At 41.7% G+C, this 15,814-nt stretch overlaps 2 protein-coding genes across 17 annotated transcripts in view; one reads left to right on the forward strand and one right to left on the reverse strand.

Moving 5' to 3' along the window:
* The window catches only part of SH3TC1 (SH3 domain and tetratricopeptide repeats 1), a 38,602-nt gene extending 34,237 nt beyond the window's left edge, over window positions 1-4,365 (reverse strand). Inside the window, exon 1 of one of the 2 annotated variants that reach the window (XM_057426708.1) lies at window positions 4,327-4,365. The gene's annotated coding sequence lies outside the window, so the exon portion shown is untranslated. The remainder of the gene's footprint in view (window positions 1-4,326) is intronic. The other variant, XM_057426709.1, reaches the window with a different exon arrangement.
* Window positions 4,366-12,428: 8,063 nt separating this feature from the next.
* The window catches only part of ABLIM2 (actin binding LIM protein family member 2), a 134,833-nt gene continuing 131,447 nt past the window's right edge, over window positions 12,429-15,814 (forward strand). For all 15 annotated transcript variants that reach the window (XM_057426721.1, XM_057426723.1, XM_057426725.1 and 12 more), the window contains exon 1: window positions 12,429-12,572. In XM_057426721.1, the coding sequence (XP_057282704.1) occupies window positions 12,557-12,572 (16 nt within the window). In that variant the 5' untranslated portion in view covers window positions 12,429-12,556. The remainder of the gene's footprint in view (window positions 12,573-15,814) is intronic.

A 15,814-nucleotide genomic window follows, 5' to 3' on the forward strand; every position in this document is an offset into this window, starting at 1 on the left:
TGTGCTGGAAGGTTTGTTCACACACTCCTGCTTTTCAAAGCAATAATTCATGTTGGCATTTTGCATTAGTGATTAAAAGGTTTCATGGGACACATCCAGGCCATTGTGTTAAGCAAGCATTGTTCAGACAAAGTAACAAATAGTCCTTCAGATGGAGTACCAGGCTTTATCTCCCCTCTGCGTTTGATCACTGAATTAGGTTTCTTGCCATCATTCCAGCTACAAAAAGCTGTTTGACTTGCTTCTTTGATGAAGAACTGTTTGACATCGATACACTTGGGTTTATATTGCAGAAGTGCAGACTTCTGCAGATCTATCATACACTATGCAGCATTAGATATTAGTTTGGGGAGTTCAGAAAGTCCGTTGTGAAGTATATGCAAAGCATATCTTCTGGGTCAGAAGAATTTATCGCTAATCCAGATGCCATATCCTAAATGACCCACAAAGGCAAGGACAAGAGAAACTGAAAATAATCCATCCTATTTCAAATTTGCTTGCTTTTTGTCCTCCACACCTTGAGATGTTTCCATATTCTCTTCCTCCCCAACATAATGTAATGTTCACCATTAGTCGCTGTTAGGATACTCTTATAGGTGAGCCCCAAGTACCCCACACACCATCGGTGTGGGCTGCATTGCAGCAGGCAGTACATGAGAACAGAACAACACATTGTCCACCCCAAAATATGTTATCTCAGACATCTCTAGTCAGCAGCATCACAGTGTTTGAGGTATCAGGCCATTGACCACACGTGGTGGGTGTGTTGGCAGGGAGTGTTGTCCTGAGACATATCAGAGGGAACCCGTGGGACCAGGCAGCACCTGGAGAATGTGATTTGAGATGATGGGTTGTCCCATGCAGCACTGCTGCCATCCTACAGCTCTTGCTAGGGGGAACAGAAAAAAACCCTGACCATTCAGATGCCTTAGAGACCTTAGTTATGACCCCTGCTAACCTGTCTCAAGGAACATGCACTTAAAAGTTAGCTTTAGAGTTTATAAACTAGGTATTAATAATTACAAGTCATGCTCTCATTTACCTTACTTCATCCTGTCTCACCATGTTAATATGAATCATAAATGCTACTTCACACTGATTGACCAATCTGTTCCTGCAGTATGCTTGGGAACTCTCCATCTTTCCAGAAATTATGAAATTGGAAGGTATTCAAATAATTGTATAAATCACAACTAACCAATCATCCCACAGGGCTCTCCTCCCACTGGAAACAATTTGATATTGCACTATAGTGCAGTACACAAAGCATGTCACTTCAATTTTAATTAATTTATGTAGTAGCTATGCCAACAGCATGAAATACCATATTTCTGTCACCATTTTACTGTCTGATTTTCTATGAGTTTTAAGACTGCTTAAATCTTTTAATCACATTTTATTTGTATATTTAAGGATAATCTTCGTTTACATTTTATAACCCCAGTTCTTCACTGCCATTCCTATCACCTCTTATGTATACTCAAGGTAGATTTGCGAAGAAACCAAAATCATCTAACTCTGTATTTTTCCTAATGAATGCCAATCCTCCATCCTCTTTTTATGGCCCAAACACTGTAGAACCTACCACCAATTAGTGTGTCCCTAAAATCTAAAAAAAAAAAAAAAATTAAAACAAATGACCGATTTTTACTATAGAGAAGTTAAGTTAGGGGAAGTGCAACTCACTTAAGGAAACTAATAACAAAATAGCAACAACTGAACTCCAGGCTCCCAACTCCCCTTTCAACACCTGCTTAGAATCATGCTATGGTTTCAGTCAGAAGGGACTTTCAAAGCTCATCTAGTCCAGCCCTCCCTTCAATGATCAGGGACTCTTCAACTACATCAGGAATCCTCAGCTTCCTCTGTGATTTTACACCAAAGCACATTTAATCATGCCATTCAAGGTACTTCAATTCTTGGGGGGCATATATTGATATATGGTTTAAGGGGAAACAAGGAAAACAATCTTTTCAGCTTCAGAGTAATGACATCAAATGCTGGTCCTGGACTTCTCATTGTTTTAATGAAACAGTACCAACCTGCATTACAGAAACTGAAGATGTGAACAGCTGCTCTCATGACATAACTCCAGAGACCAATATATTTTAGCAAACAGGAAAAACACAAAAGGAGCACAGCGTGGTTTCCATATTAGTAATCTCATCCCTTATACGACATTTTATGGACTAGAAATTGTGCTACCTCTTCAGGTTTCCTTATGCAGAAGGATAGGCTTGAGAATAGGCCACCTTTAACTATTAAAGTTTCCTGAAGACTCAACGGCCTTGCTTATGTTGGGCTGTCCCTGATCTTTTCAGGATTATTAGAAGAAGCTGACAAAAAGCAGAGGACATTGCGTGTTGAAACAAGACGTTTCCTCTAATTGTCTCTCTCTGGCATTGCTTTCATCATCCTGTTTGTGTGCCCTTCTGCAGCTGCATGCTTGTCTGACTGCTTTTTTGCTACAGCAGCTTGGTTTAGGAAAAACAATGCATTTTAATATTAAGGCCAATTATACCTTCCAGTATAACTATTATTCCATCACGGCTGGTTGCATACCTATGAAGGAGTAGTCTATTGCCAAAGGGACTGAATTCAACACATAAGTAGAATGAAATGTAACTTGTTTGACTGATAACTAATAGCAAATAGCAGATTTAGGCAAGAAAGGATCTTCTTACCTGCTTTGTTAAATTCCTATCTGATCTTTTTCATCTCAAGTCCACTTAATGTTACAAAGCTCATTTCCCCCTGCTGAACCTGATCGTTAAAGAATCTCTTTGTTTCACAGGTTGCTGAAATTAGCATTCTTCACTATTTACAGCTGGCATGACAAGTTTGAAATCACACAAGATACTGCTTTCTTGGCTGAATTAGCCTCTATCAGTTCTTATTTTATCCAGTGATTGAGGTATTTTCACTTAAAACGAAATGTAACATAACACAATCTGTACTGAAAAGTTCAAAGAATTCTCACTTGAGCCCCTAGATGTGAAAACTCTCCAGCCTGAAGCGTGAACTCACAGTGGCAACCTTTTACTTAGCAAGATTACTGAAATAACTAGATTGATTTTAGCAGGATTAGCAGCATACATGGGTATTAGTTGTGTTATGTTCACACAATAGCTACCCAAAAATTCCACAGAAATAGGTTTAGCCATATGTTTCCTTTTGATTAGCATGTTATCTCTCCACAGTAACTACATATAGAATTAACTAAAGAGTTAAAGTGTTTTTTCATGGAGTCCTGTCATCTTTCATCTGCCTGTTTGGCGCTCAGATAGCTTTACTTCCCCCAGGTCCTGAAAAACACACTAACAGCTCCATAGTCTGCTTCAGAAAGGAAAAGCAGAAAACATGAAAAGAAAAATATACGGTCATCCATCTGTACGGAAATGCTGTCGCCTTGGAGTCTGCAGGAAAATGCTGAGTCAAAACATCCAGCTGTTACACCGCTTAAACAGCTCCTAAGCTATTTATCCCACTCACTAAATAATAGCTACGTTTACTTACATTTACCAAATGTTATTAATAGATGTTACTGAGTTTGTTATTCCTCAGGACAAGCAATAACATGGTACACACCTGACAGAGCTTCCTCCTAAGGTTAGCAGCTCCTGAGAGCTGCTATTACTCACTTGAGAACATTTTTAGCCATCAATAAAAAGCCAACATGGTCCTACTAAGGAAACAGATTGTGCTTATGTCCAAATCACAGCAAGCAAGAAAGTTGCGATCAGATTCCCTGCTTGGTCTCAGCCATGACATGGACCATAAGCCTCCATGTATTAGAGAAAGAGAAACCTTCAAAAGTAACTTCATCAGCAGAGAATAAATATTGTCACTTACCACTTGGAAGACTAATCATTTCCTTCCTTTACTCTCTAGGTCGCCAGGATTTATTTTCTGCCCTATAGAAATAACGGCCTCCTCAAATTAAGCACAGATTTCCAAGCTGCACATGGCACAGAAAGCTTTTACTTCTCAATCACCCAAAGCCAAAAGCATTTAGACAGTTTGTATTCACAGGCTTCAATATAGGGAATGAGCTTCCTCCGTTTTTGTTCCCATTTCTAAAGTGAATTTAAATTTCTTTTATCTTATTTACCAGGATTAACAAACCACTTGGTAAATAAGGCCTCTAAAACATCTAACCAAGCCTTCAGAACTGAGGTAACACATTGAACATGGAAACAACAATTTCGTTCTTCTTCAAGCCTCCAACTATTAAAAGGAAAAACAAATGCCTACATGAAACTCAATTGACAGCTGAGCCCCCCTAGAACACCAGCTAAAAGAAAAAGATAATTAAATATTTCTTACCCTCAACAAGCAAAAATCCCACCTTTTATAGCATTGCAGGTTGTTTAAACTAAAAAAAAAAAAAGGGGGGGGGGGGAACACGACTTCCTTTAATAACCAGGTGAATTGATTTGTGATTAAAGGTTAACTTTTTCCAGCTGCTTGAAGTCTGCAGATAGAAGTAAGAGTTTATCCTTAAGGAAACCTTCTTATAGATAGCCAGGAAGTACATAGTGATATACGGAGAGATTATATATTATGTTGCTCAAATGAATTTGATGTCTCTTTTCCTTCGAAGAAATCTTTTCCATGTTAGGCGTTCAGAAAATGGCACTAATCAAGATTGTTTCCCAAATGAGATTTCTCACTTAGGTTGTCATAGTTTTTCTGCTAGCTTTTTAAACAGAGAAAACTATGTCAGTGTAGCTGAAGCACTTTATTGTAAGGAGTAGAGCAGAAAGCCATGGCTGCTTGGTTTTTAAAAAGAAGGGGAGGAGCAGCAGCAGTGAATATTTAGATCTGCTCCAATTCTTTCTCCCTTTTAAGGATTTGCATAAATGTATGCTATTTGAAATACATTTTTATATTTCTATACACATAGTCACACTCTTTTTTTTTTACCAGGGTGCTAAAGCACTTCTGGGATGGATAAAAAGACTTCTAACAGAGAAGCACTTACAGTCCTTTGCTGTGCACTGAAACACTTAATTTGCAGTACAGAAATTCACCCATCTGCTTGGTGATTCTGCTTAGTGCTAGAAAATGCAGGGTGAGGGAACTTTATTTATGGGAGCTTGAATATACATGGAATGCAGATATCTCTTGAGCTAGTTTTGGTATTGAGGAAGTAAACTTTGACTTACATAGGCATCCAAAGTGGAGGAAAGTTATTTCAATAGCATAGATATTAGCATCATGTTCCAGTACTTAAAGGGTGGCTACAAAGAAGATGGAGACTCCCTTTTTATAAGGAGTCACCTGGAAAAGATGGGAGGAGAAGTCTTTTCCAGTTACTGCTTGGGAGATTCCAGTTGGACACTAGAGAAAGTTTTTCACAATGAGAACAATCGGCCATTGGGATAATCCCAGCAGGGAAGTGGTGGGTTCCCTGATGTTGAACACTTTCATGATTTGGCTGGACAGCCTGGACATCTAGTATAGGTCTTGCTCTACCTGGAAAGATTAGACCAGATGATGCTTGAAGTCCCTTCCAAGCTGGTATTCTATGATTCTGTGATTAAACATGGATTCAGTAGAAACAAAGGCTGACTTTTTCCTCTGCTGGTGCTCTGTGGAAGCACGTACCTGAAGGAATAGCTGGAGGGCCCGAAATGATGATAGCCGCTAGGCTAGAAACAATTGTAGAACTGTGATATATCACCTTTTAATCTCTGTGCCATTCAGGAGGTGTGACACAGTTTAGTGTCAGTGGCTTCTGTGTAAAACAGAATGAAATGGTGGTGGTAGGCATGCCGTATGAGGAGTTTTCCTTTGATCAAGGTAGCCCAAAATACTATCTTCTTACAGTTTTGGATTAACATCTCCAGGCACCTAAATGTCTACAGTATCGAAAGACCTATATTGATGATTTTGAGCTCAAAAATAACTGTAAAATTCTGCATCAGTGTAAACCGTCAAAGTAATTGGGATTCTTCCAAATTACTGCTGCCCTCTAGCTGAGGCCTGAAGAAGGGCTCACGTGTACAAGATGGAGTCCATTTTTTGCAGTTTTATCTGTAGATCTACGTTACAACTTCTAGTTGTATGTTACAACTTCTATGTTACAACTTCTAGTAACACCTTTCCTCTCATACCTATCCTTTTAGACCACTTGACTACAGACACCACAAGTAGAAAGGTATAAAAAAATATAAAGGTATAACAGATATAAAAAGATGATAATAAGCATAACAAGCACAACACTTTCTGCTTCTGAAGTATCCAGCCTTTGTGTGCTTGGGGCAGAAATTCTTAGAAGAAGAAAATCTATAAAAGGCATAGTGCGATCGATAGTCTTGAGAAATATGAAGAAAGATTTTCTATTTAATAGAAAAGATCTGAGGCACAGCAGAGCTTTTCTCAATATGGATCTGAAAATAATCTAAGCTGTAGATGTTTCCAGTCTGAATTTTGGCCCTGGAACCCTTTTACAATCCCATTTATGGATTTTTGATGAAATGAAATGTACTTTCATTTACCATCACAGACAATAGTGATGTTATGATGTGAATGAATGGGGGCATTCTATTAAAAGATTCTTAATACATTTAAGGGCATGTAGCTAACCCCCCAAATTATAATAAGTATTAGCTCCATTAAATGGATAGTATGTGCCATGTCCATTCCTTATATACATTGACATTTTCTCCACTTTTCCCACGTTTGAAAGAAAAGAAAAACCCAACACATTATGTTTCCATTCCTTCTTATTTTCTAGTTAACATCTGTGCGTGTTATCCAGAAACCTCACCCAAAACCTTGAAGTTATCTTTTAGGTAGGCTTGGCCCAGGCCATTACATACAGACCAAGTCCTTCACTTTGTATCAAGCCTGAAAAGCAAAACTGATAGTACAAGACAGGTTTAATGCAGCTGAGGACACACATAGAAGTATTCAGTCACAGATGCATTTTTGCAGGGTCTAGTGCCTGCCTGCCCAGGTACGTTCCCTGGCAGAGTGTGCCAGAAGCTTCTGTAAGCTGTCACACATCTCATCAGGCAAAGCCTCACTGACAGACAGTGCTGTGGGAGAATTTTGTCACTCAGGAAGCATGATGCTGGTTTTTTTTTCTTTTTCTTTCACATAAGAACAGTGTTGGAGATGCAATGTAGGGTGAGCAATAAGAAATCAGCCTGTACTGCAAAATGGAGTTAAATTGACTCGGGGCCAATGGATTGCAATATCATCTCCTACAAGTGACAAGCTGTAGCTTCAAATAAAGACCAAGGAGTCACACTTACAAGAGATCACAATATGCTTAATAAGCGTTAACCACTCTGCAAAGGCACGAAAGGGATAGTATTATACTTCTTGCTTGTTTACTACAGAGAGCACAACATGATTTACATGTTTACACTCAGGAGTACTGATGCCATGGTTCTGCAGGCTGTGTAAATTGCACTGAAATCCCTGCAAACTTCATCTGCCATTCTCAAATTAAAATTTCATTTTTGCCACTGTTTTTGCAAGTGTAGTGACTTTCGTATTATTCATGCTCTGGCTCATCTCTTCCCCAAACCATCCTTCGCATTTGTATTTCTGCACATTCCATTGCTGCAACCTGGGTGTAACCTGCTGTAATCTGTGTATAAATCATATTGTGATGTTAATCATAACCTGCTAGATTTCCTGTCACATGCAGCAGTCTGTGATATTAAAATGTATTTGTTCTGACCCACTTCCCAAAAGCTGACTGCTGACATGAGAGAACAGTCCCTGATTGTCTCGCTGCAACAAAGATTTCTTTCATCCTCAGCCATTGTTCCCTTTGATGTTATTTCATTCTTGCTGTTTTCAGAGTTTCCCTGGGAGTTTTATTTGATCATAGTGCATTTAGGTTTGTAATGGGTAATTGATGTCTAAGTTATAACTGCTGATGCAATATTTATATTCTGCCCACAGTGTGAGAGGAGCTTCGCCTGGAAGTTTACTGACATCTTGATAGTGCTATGCAGACATCTCAATATAGTGCTACGTTATTATTTCATTACAGCTGCTTCACGCTAATTCATTATTTATAAACACGTGTACTTCTGGCTCAGTGAATAGTTGGCAATTTATTTCCATACGCAGAATCTCATTTTAAGATCCCAGCCTGTTATTCTTCTGGAACTGCAGACCTGACTTATATTTCATTTACTATCAATGTCATACCAATACAACAAAGTAAGGTGATAGAGAGGTAACACTGTCACAGGCACACACTGTTTTACAAACACAAGTGTGGTTTATTTTGGCAGCTGTCCCAGAACCAGTAATTCCCAGATATAGTAGCTTTAATGTCAAAAACTGTCATAACACAGATTTGGCATTAGACATAAAATTAGACTAGTTGATGTCTAATTACATGACTCTAATTTATGTGGGGTTTTTCTGTTGTTCTTTTGGGGTTTGGTTTGGTTTGTTTTCCATGAGATAACCATTTAGGACATTTTTAGAAGGATTTGAACAACTAATAGTATAGCTGGCTCAAACTGACTAATTGCTCTTTTAAGTTTCACTCCAAGCTGTTGTTTGACCTAAATGTCTTGTGATACTATGTCAGCTTTGAACATGAAGCCAAGGGCCAACCTTGTAAGGTTAAGCAGCTATTTGAATTTGTGGTCTTCTATATTCTGGATTAGAATGCAAATCACTTCTGACAACTGGCTGAAGGTTTTTTCACAAGTATTTTTTTTGCTCAAGAGAAAAAGGTTCTGCTTCATTCCCTGTGCACAAGTTCTGGTTTCTCTCCCTTTTGCTGGGCTCTCCATCATGAAGATTCTCTAAAATATGACCCCTTTCCTGCTCAATTGGCAATGACCTACAACGCTTTGCAGACAAAGAGACAGAGGCCTGTGGCATCCCCACTGTTGGAAAGTTCATAAATATTAGAATGAAGCCCTTCAGCTGGACATCCCTTCCTACCCAAACTATCCCATGATTCTGTGGTGCTTCAAGAAAAGTACTAAATAAAAATAGTGTGTGACCACTCTGCTGTGAAACCAGGTCTTAAAATAACGGTTTTATTAATTGAATATTACCCCAATTGGATTCCATCAGTTTTGAAGTAATGTAAAAAAATGAAGAGAGGAAAATGCCTTTTGATGTGGTTAACTTCATTCAGATACACGGGGGGGGGGGGAAAAAACAACTTGATATGGAGCTACACCAACTTCTGCAAGGGTATGTATTTTGTCCATAAATCTCCAGTACCCTTATCATACAGAAGCACACAGTCAAGTGTAATGCTAATACCTGTTAACGAATATACACAATGTTGATTGCTGTGGTTTGGTGCTTGCTCTTTTTCCTTTACATGAAGCCATATTCCCTTACATGTCAAGGGAAGATAATGAACATATATTCCCTTAAATGATGAGGGTGCATTTCTGATAAACAGGATGGTTAGGAATTCAAGATAATGAAGATTTTTTTTTTTCCAATACAGTGCAGGATGGATGAATATATTTAAGAAATAAATATAGTTTAAATACTCAGAGACAGTAAAGTGCAGTATAAAGTCTTCCATAGCACTTTCTAGATATTATTAGTGGAGAAATATACTGAAAAGTAAACTTTTTTGCCTCACATAAAGTTTTTAAGCTTTTCCAAAAAAATAATGATGCTCTTAAAAGACTTCGGGATAACATTGAGGATGTGAAGGGAGAAGCGGGATCATCAGGATTGCCAAGTGCCAATTCAATTCCCAGTAATGACAGAAGAGGTGCAAAGTGCTGACAGTTGAGAGGCTGGCTTTTCAGCCTTCTTTGCAGTGGCTGGACAAGCTGATCGCTTTTAAAAATGGAATTAAAATCAAGAGATGACTGCCTACTAGTCTGAGATTTGGGCTAGTAACAAGGGACTAAATCTGACAGTGTCCTGATGTGTGTATCTCCCTGTTTTCAGGATAGATCAGAGTCCTGTCAGCTGTTTCATCTGTGAGATTGGATGCTTGGTTTAAATCATTTAGTGTAAGCATTCTTGCAACTCTTTCCAGATGGTTTCACTTTGACTGTGAAGCCAGCACTTCCAAAGCCAAGTTCCTTAACAGAAGAGACAATGTCTTTCTGGAGAGCAAGGAGAACTTAAAATCCAACAGAATTCAGAATAAACTCTTCAACTCTTTTTACCATAGACCACTCAAACACTGAACTGTGATCTGTTCCCAAGTAATGCTGGTGTCATCTATGATTACTCCCTGGCTCATTGGCTAGAGTAATGGGCTCTTACCAGTGGCAGAACATGACTATTCTGTGGGTCATGGGGTCTCCTAATTAAGCTTATGGCAGCTGGCACTGTCTTAAACAAGGAGAATTTCGGAGTTCATGACCTGTTTCTTAGAGTGTCCCCTAAAGTCTGGTGCTATAAGCATTTGTGTAGTAACCTGGGCTTTGAAGTTGTTTCTGTGACTGGTAGGCAGAGCTTCCAAAATCCTCTTGTGCCCATGGCTGTTTCATTTTCATTACATCCATTACTGATTGCAGGCCCACCAACTTCAGTATAACAAGTTATGTTTAATTTAGCTTTTAAAGCAACACTTCTGCCTAGTCAAAGGCTTACTAGCATCATTCAAGGATTGTCCTGAACTCATGATTATATGCAAAGATAGTTCATGGTTAAAAACCCATTGCAGTGATGCTAGAAGCCAGATCTCTCATTGGAATGAATGCAGAACAGACAAGACATCCATCTGGTTCACAGCCACAACTGAGGTGATCTACATATTTCTACTAGTGAGATACGTAAGATGCATCCACACATGGATATTCATGCATCACCTGCATCTTAGTGAAGTTCCACAAGGCCAAATGCAGCTCAGCTGCATGCATCAGTACAGCTGGGGAGCTCAGGAGAGCTTTCAATGGAAAATGGAAGACTGCAGGATGGAAAACAGGTGATAAAAATGCTTAGCAAACATGATGCTAAAGAATCAATGATGCAACTCCAAAACAAAGTACAGAAAGAGACAGATAGCAGTGTGGCACTGAACTTACAAGTCACCAGTTTTAAGCAATGACTAATTAGAGTAGGAGTGAAGGAAGGGTGGAATCTGATAGAGCAGTATAAATGCATGAGTGACACAGAGAAAGTGAATAGGGAATCAAATTATTTGATGTTTGCTATTTCTTCTATGACAAGAAGGAGCAGGCATCAAATAAAGATAGTAAATAGGAGGATGGAAGCAAAAGCCGATAGCTCTTCACACCACACACAGTTCAGCTGTGAAATCCCTCTCACAGGATGTTGTAGTTGCTTGAAATGTTCCTGGGCTCAAACAATAATGGGACAAGACAATGGAAGAAAATCCATGGAAGGTTCTTCAATACAAAGAACACGCATCTGGCGCAGGGAGTCCCCTCAGCTGGTAACTGCCAGGACTGGGGAACTGGGCTGGACTGTCTGATTCCATACAGCTGCTCTGAGTGCGGGTCCACATACTTGCCAATGGCAACAATTATCTCCAGGCGTTCTCAGTTTACACTGACAAAGGACCACAATTCCCTATCAAATCAGGACGTGTAAACACTGCTACAGGGCTTATCTCACTTCAGTGACTGGTGCTGAATAGGAAAGGTCAGCAGGTTTTTATGATTACAACTATTACTTAAATTTTAACTTTTAGATACCTGCTGCTGGAAAAGAGCACAATAAGCACACCAATATACATGCACAGCAAGTCTTCATACCCTATTTCTTCATGCTGTTACAGTAACTCCAAGTTGCCCTAAACCCCATCTGAAGTCAGCATCAGCAGAGCTGTGCAATACGTTTACCTGACTGTGACTAGCTCCTTCTGGGTTAGAACAGATGTTTAGGTATTTTTGAAACATTATTTCCCCCAGAACTACAACAGATTTTCAGACTGATGAAATACTGAACAAGCTGGCTTTAATAAAACACTGTGCATCCTTGTACTTTCAAATATGAAGGATCAGTGAGTGTTCACCTGCTCCAGCGAGGACTACCTTCTCCCCTGAACAACTAGACTTGCTGCCAGACACCCTCCGTGAGGTGCATCGCTGCCCAGAGCAAAAGATGAGCCGAGGAATGATGCAAACATCCTCACCATCACGCTCTGGCCCTCCTGGGCACATGCTAAAGCACCTGTGCACCAATTTCTCTTGCTCGAGCATCATGCGAACCGAACACAAGGTCGGGCATGGAAAAGCAGAGGAAGACCTCAGCCCGGAGCAAGGAGATGGATGGAGAACAAGGTGAGCTCAGACTGCGGCTCTTGAGGCGGCGAGGACGTTGCTGCTGTCGGGGACTGGAGAAGGGGGGGCTGCAGCAGCTTTGCCCGCAGAAGCGGCAGGGCCGAACCCCGCAACGGCCGCAGCAGGGCGCGGGGCTGCCTACACTTCCCAAGGTGCCCGCCGCGCCGCTCCGCGCCGTTCCGCGGCACCTGCCGTCAGGGGCGGAGCGCGGCGGCGCTGCCCGTTGCGGGCTGCGCGGCGGTGGCGGCGGGCGGGGATGGTGCCGCCCGCGGGGGCGCGGTGACGGGCGGCGGCAGCAGCGGGAGCAGCAGCGGGCGCGGCGCCTACTGCGCGCCATGAGCACCGGCACAGGTAAGGGGCTGCGGGGGGCAGCCCCTGGGGTCCCCTTTGTGCTTTGGGAGGGGACGGTGTCCCTGCCCCGCGGGGGTCCGTCGCGCCGCTGTGCGGTGCGGGCGGGGGAGCCGGCTGGACGCTGCTAACCTAAACCCGTATTAAATACGCGAGTGTATGTGCGCGTAGCCCGGGGGGAGCTGCCGCAGCCGCGGGCGCTGCAGGGCGGCAGTTGCTGCGGCTGCCGGGACCCTGTGCGGGGGGCTCCGGCTCCGCCGCCCCGGCCCCCAGCGTCTTCCACACCCCGGCGGGGACTCCTCGGGACAGGCTTGGCCGGCCGCAGCCATGGGGACCCGTGTCTGGCCTCCCCCCCGCCTCGGCGGCACCCCGCAGCAGGGCTCGGGGGTGTCTGTCTCGCCCCGGCCCCGCGGTGAGGTTGGCTGGAAGGGTGCTGCTCGCTCGCTGCTCGGCACCCCAGGGGTGGGAGCTGCGGGGCTCTTCAGATGGGGGTATCTGGGTTAAAAGCTCGGGCTCTGCTGCTGGTGCTGGAGAAGGTGAAAATCGCGGAGGTTTCGCGGAGCCCTAGGCGGGATTTGACACCCGGAGGGCTCCAGTTGCCCAGGGTGATACAGGAGTAATTTACCCTGTGATACAAGCAGAATTTGAGAACTGACTTGGAAATGTGTTTTCCGGCAATTCAGCGTTCATCTGCGTGGTGAGGCAGCGGGAGGTGGTTACTTCAGAGCACAGCTGATGGCAAAATATTACAGTCCTTAAGGCAAATACAGGGTTGTGTTTAAGGGAAAGGGGGAGGTTTTGGGAGCTGATTGTGTATTTCGTTTCTGAGGGTAACTGTAGCTGCTAAATATACCCTCTGCCACAACAACAGGGACACATTGAATATCTACAATTACGTGGTGGTTCTGTATGTCAACATGCTTAATCATATCACAAACTCACAGCGAGCCAAATGGGAGCTTAGCACAAACAGCGAGGAGAACAAGCTCCCTGTTAGAGCAGTGTGAGACCTGGGGTCAGGCACCTGCCAGAGACCTCAGCTAAGAGCCTAATTTGGCATTTCTTAGGTCTGCTGAAGGTGTAGATGGCTCTGTCTGTGCCGATCATCCACATTCCCACAGGGTCTGTAGATGAAATGCCCTCTCTGGGGAAGTGTCCAGGCCAAGGCAGGTGCCCATAGGTGCAGGCGAGAGCAGAGTAAGTGTGCATTTCAGGGTGTATTGAATTGTGTGCTGGGAATCCTGGGTCTGTTCTCTGTCTTTTAAGAGAACAGAGATGGTTAACGCAGATGGTGACATACATCTGCAATGGAGATGATTAAATTCCAGCACAGAATCCATCAGTTATCCATCTGTAATTTGGAACTGAAGAATATGAAATACTGTGAAACATTTGAATTCTGTAGTGGTAGAACTGAGGCTGGTAGAGGAAATATTAAAGTCCAAAGTTGTATTTCTATATTATTTAAAAAGCCAATCAAATAGTAAAGTTATAAACCCAGTAGCAGACTTAGTGCATAACAGTCTAGTGCAGAGGAGACTTGACACAATTCTATTGCTGTAATTGCACCAAACATGGTGTAAATGAAATAGCAAAAATGAACAGTGCCAAGATACAAAAATAACATCCTGGGAAAAAAGAGAGTGGAAAAAAACCCTGAGAGTTCTGCGCTCTCATCTGAAAGAATAACCGGCACTTTGGGGAGTATTGGATTTAAGTATAGGTTTAGCGCTGATGTTCCCAAATTGTGATTTTTATTTTTTTTTTTTTTTTGGTATGTCCATGTGGACATGTAAAATTATTTACAATCAGTTTTAATGGTAAATCGAACATGAGAAGCCCACATCTATTCTGCAAAATCAATGGAAATTTTCCATTAACATCAGTGGGACAAGTATTGTATAGCAAATTTAATGCCACAATTTGACTATAATCACTGTTTCCAAAAGGTTTATACCAAAATTACTATGGAAAGGCTATGATTCAAAAGTTTGGTGCTTACAGAAAGATGTTTCTGGTCCTGCAAAGAAAATAAGGGTGCAGCGTGGTCACACAATCAGCCCCACACAAGGTTCAAGTGATTGCTGCACTGTTTGGTAACCCAGGAGAAATACCCGCTCTTCCTGTTAATCTTGAGATGGAGTAAGCTGTTGTGGGTCTGTGCTTGTTGCACCAGAAACCTTTGCTCAGGCTATGTCCCCTCTTCTGCTGATGCAACATATCATTAGCTATCTGTGTCAAGAGGGTTTCAGGATACCCGGTGACGCTGCCTTGCTGTTTTAACTGTAAGATTTAGAATTAGATATAGAAATGCTTAGATTTGGTAATCATGATTTCTTTGTCATTTGTGAATACAGGTAATATAATTTCAAGTGGCTCAATAGTACATACATACTTTGAACCATATTCCACATTAGTGAGTTGCAGACCCATGCTATAATTTTAAATGTAGAAAGCATATGATCATGTGGCATAGTAAAACAGTGCAAATGAGTTCCTACTGTAGTGATAGGGCAAGAGGTAATGGGTTCAAACTGAAACAGGGGAGATTTTAGGTTGGATATAAGGAAGAAAATCTTTACTGTGGCCATGATGAGGTGCTGGAACAAGATGCTCAAAGAAGTTGTGAAAGCTCCATCCCTGACAGTGTTCAAAGCCAGGTTGGATGGGGCTTTGAGCAGCCTGGTTTAGTGGGAGATGTCACTGTCCATGGCCAGGGAGTGGAACTGGATGAGCTTTAAGGTCCTTTCCAACTCAAACCATTCTGTTATTCTGGGTTGTAATTCTGAGTGTGATTTTCCTCAGCTGCCTTCCATATACTTACCATTGATTTTGGCTGAAACTGTTCCTAAGAAAGACCCCGTTCAATGCTTTTTATGCTTTGGAAATTTGCATGGCATGGCTGTGCTTTTAGGATTCTAAATGTACTTTTGTATGTTTATAATATCATTATCAGTCCAATATTTCAGTTCTTTGTCATCTTGAAGTCATAGCAGGAACAATAGAGGAGGTTTAAAATTTGAGATTGATAAAACAAGGTTCCCATCAATTCCCAGAAATAGGGTAAGATGATGCTAATTACATTGTAGGTGAATTATCTTGTATTAGGTTAAATTAAATGTCATGACACAAATTCACATGGCTATTTAGTCCTTACACTATTAAGGGAGAATTTGATGGCATGGATCAGAGAACAGCTAATGGAGTGTCACAACACAAATGGAGCAGGAAAACAGTGATTCTGG

The sequence above is a fragment of the Pezoporus wallicus genome, unplaced genomic scaffold (assembly GCF_028554395.1).
Source record: "Pezoporus wallicus isolate ANWC-B61680 ecotype Strahan unplaced genomic scaffold, APGP_CSIRO_Pwel_v1 scaffold_13239, whole genome shotgun sequence".
Lineage (NCBI taxonomy): Eukaryota > Metazoa > Chordata > Aves > Psittaciformes > Psittacidae > Pezoporus > Pezoporus wallicus.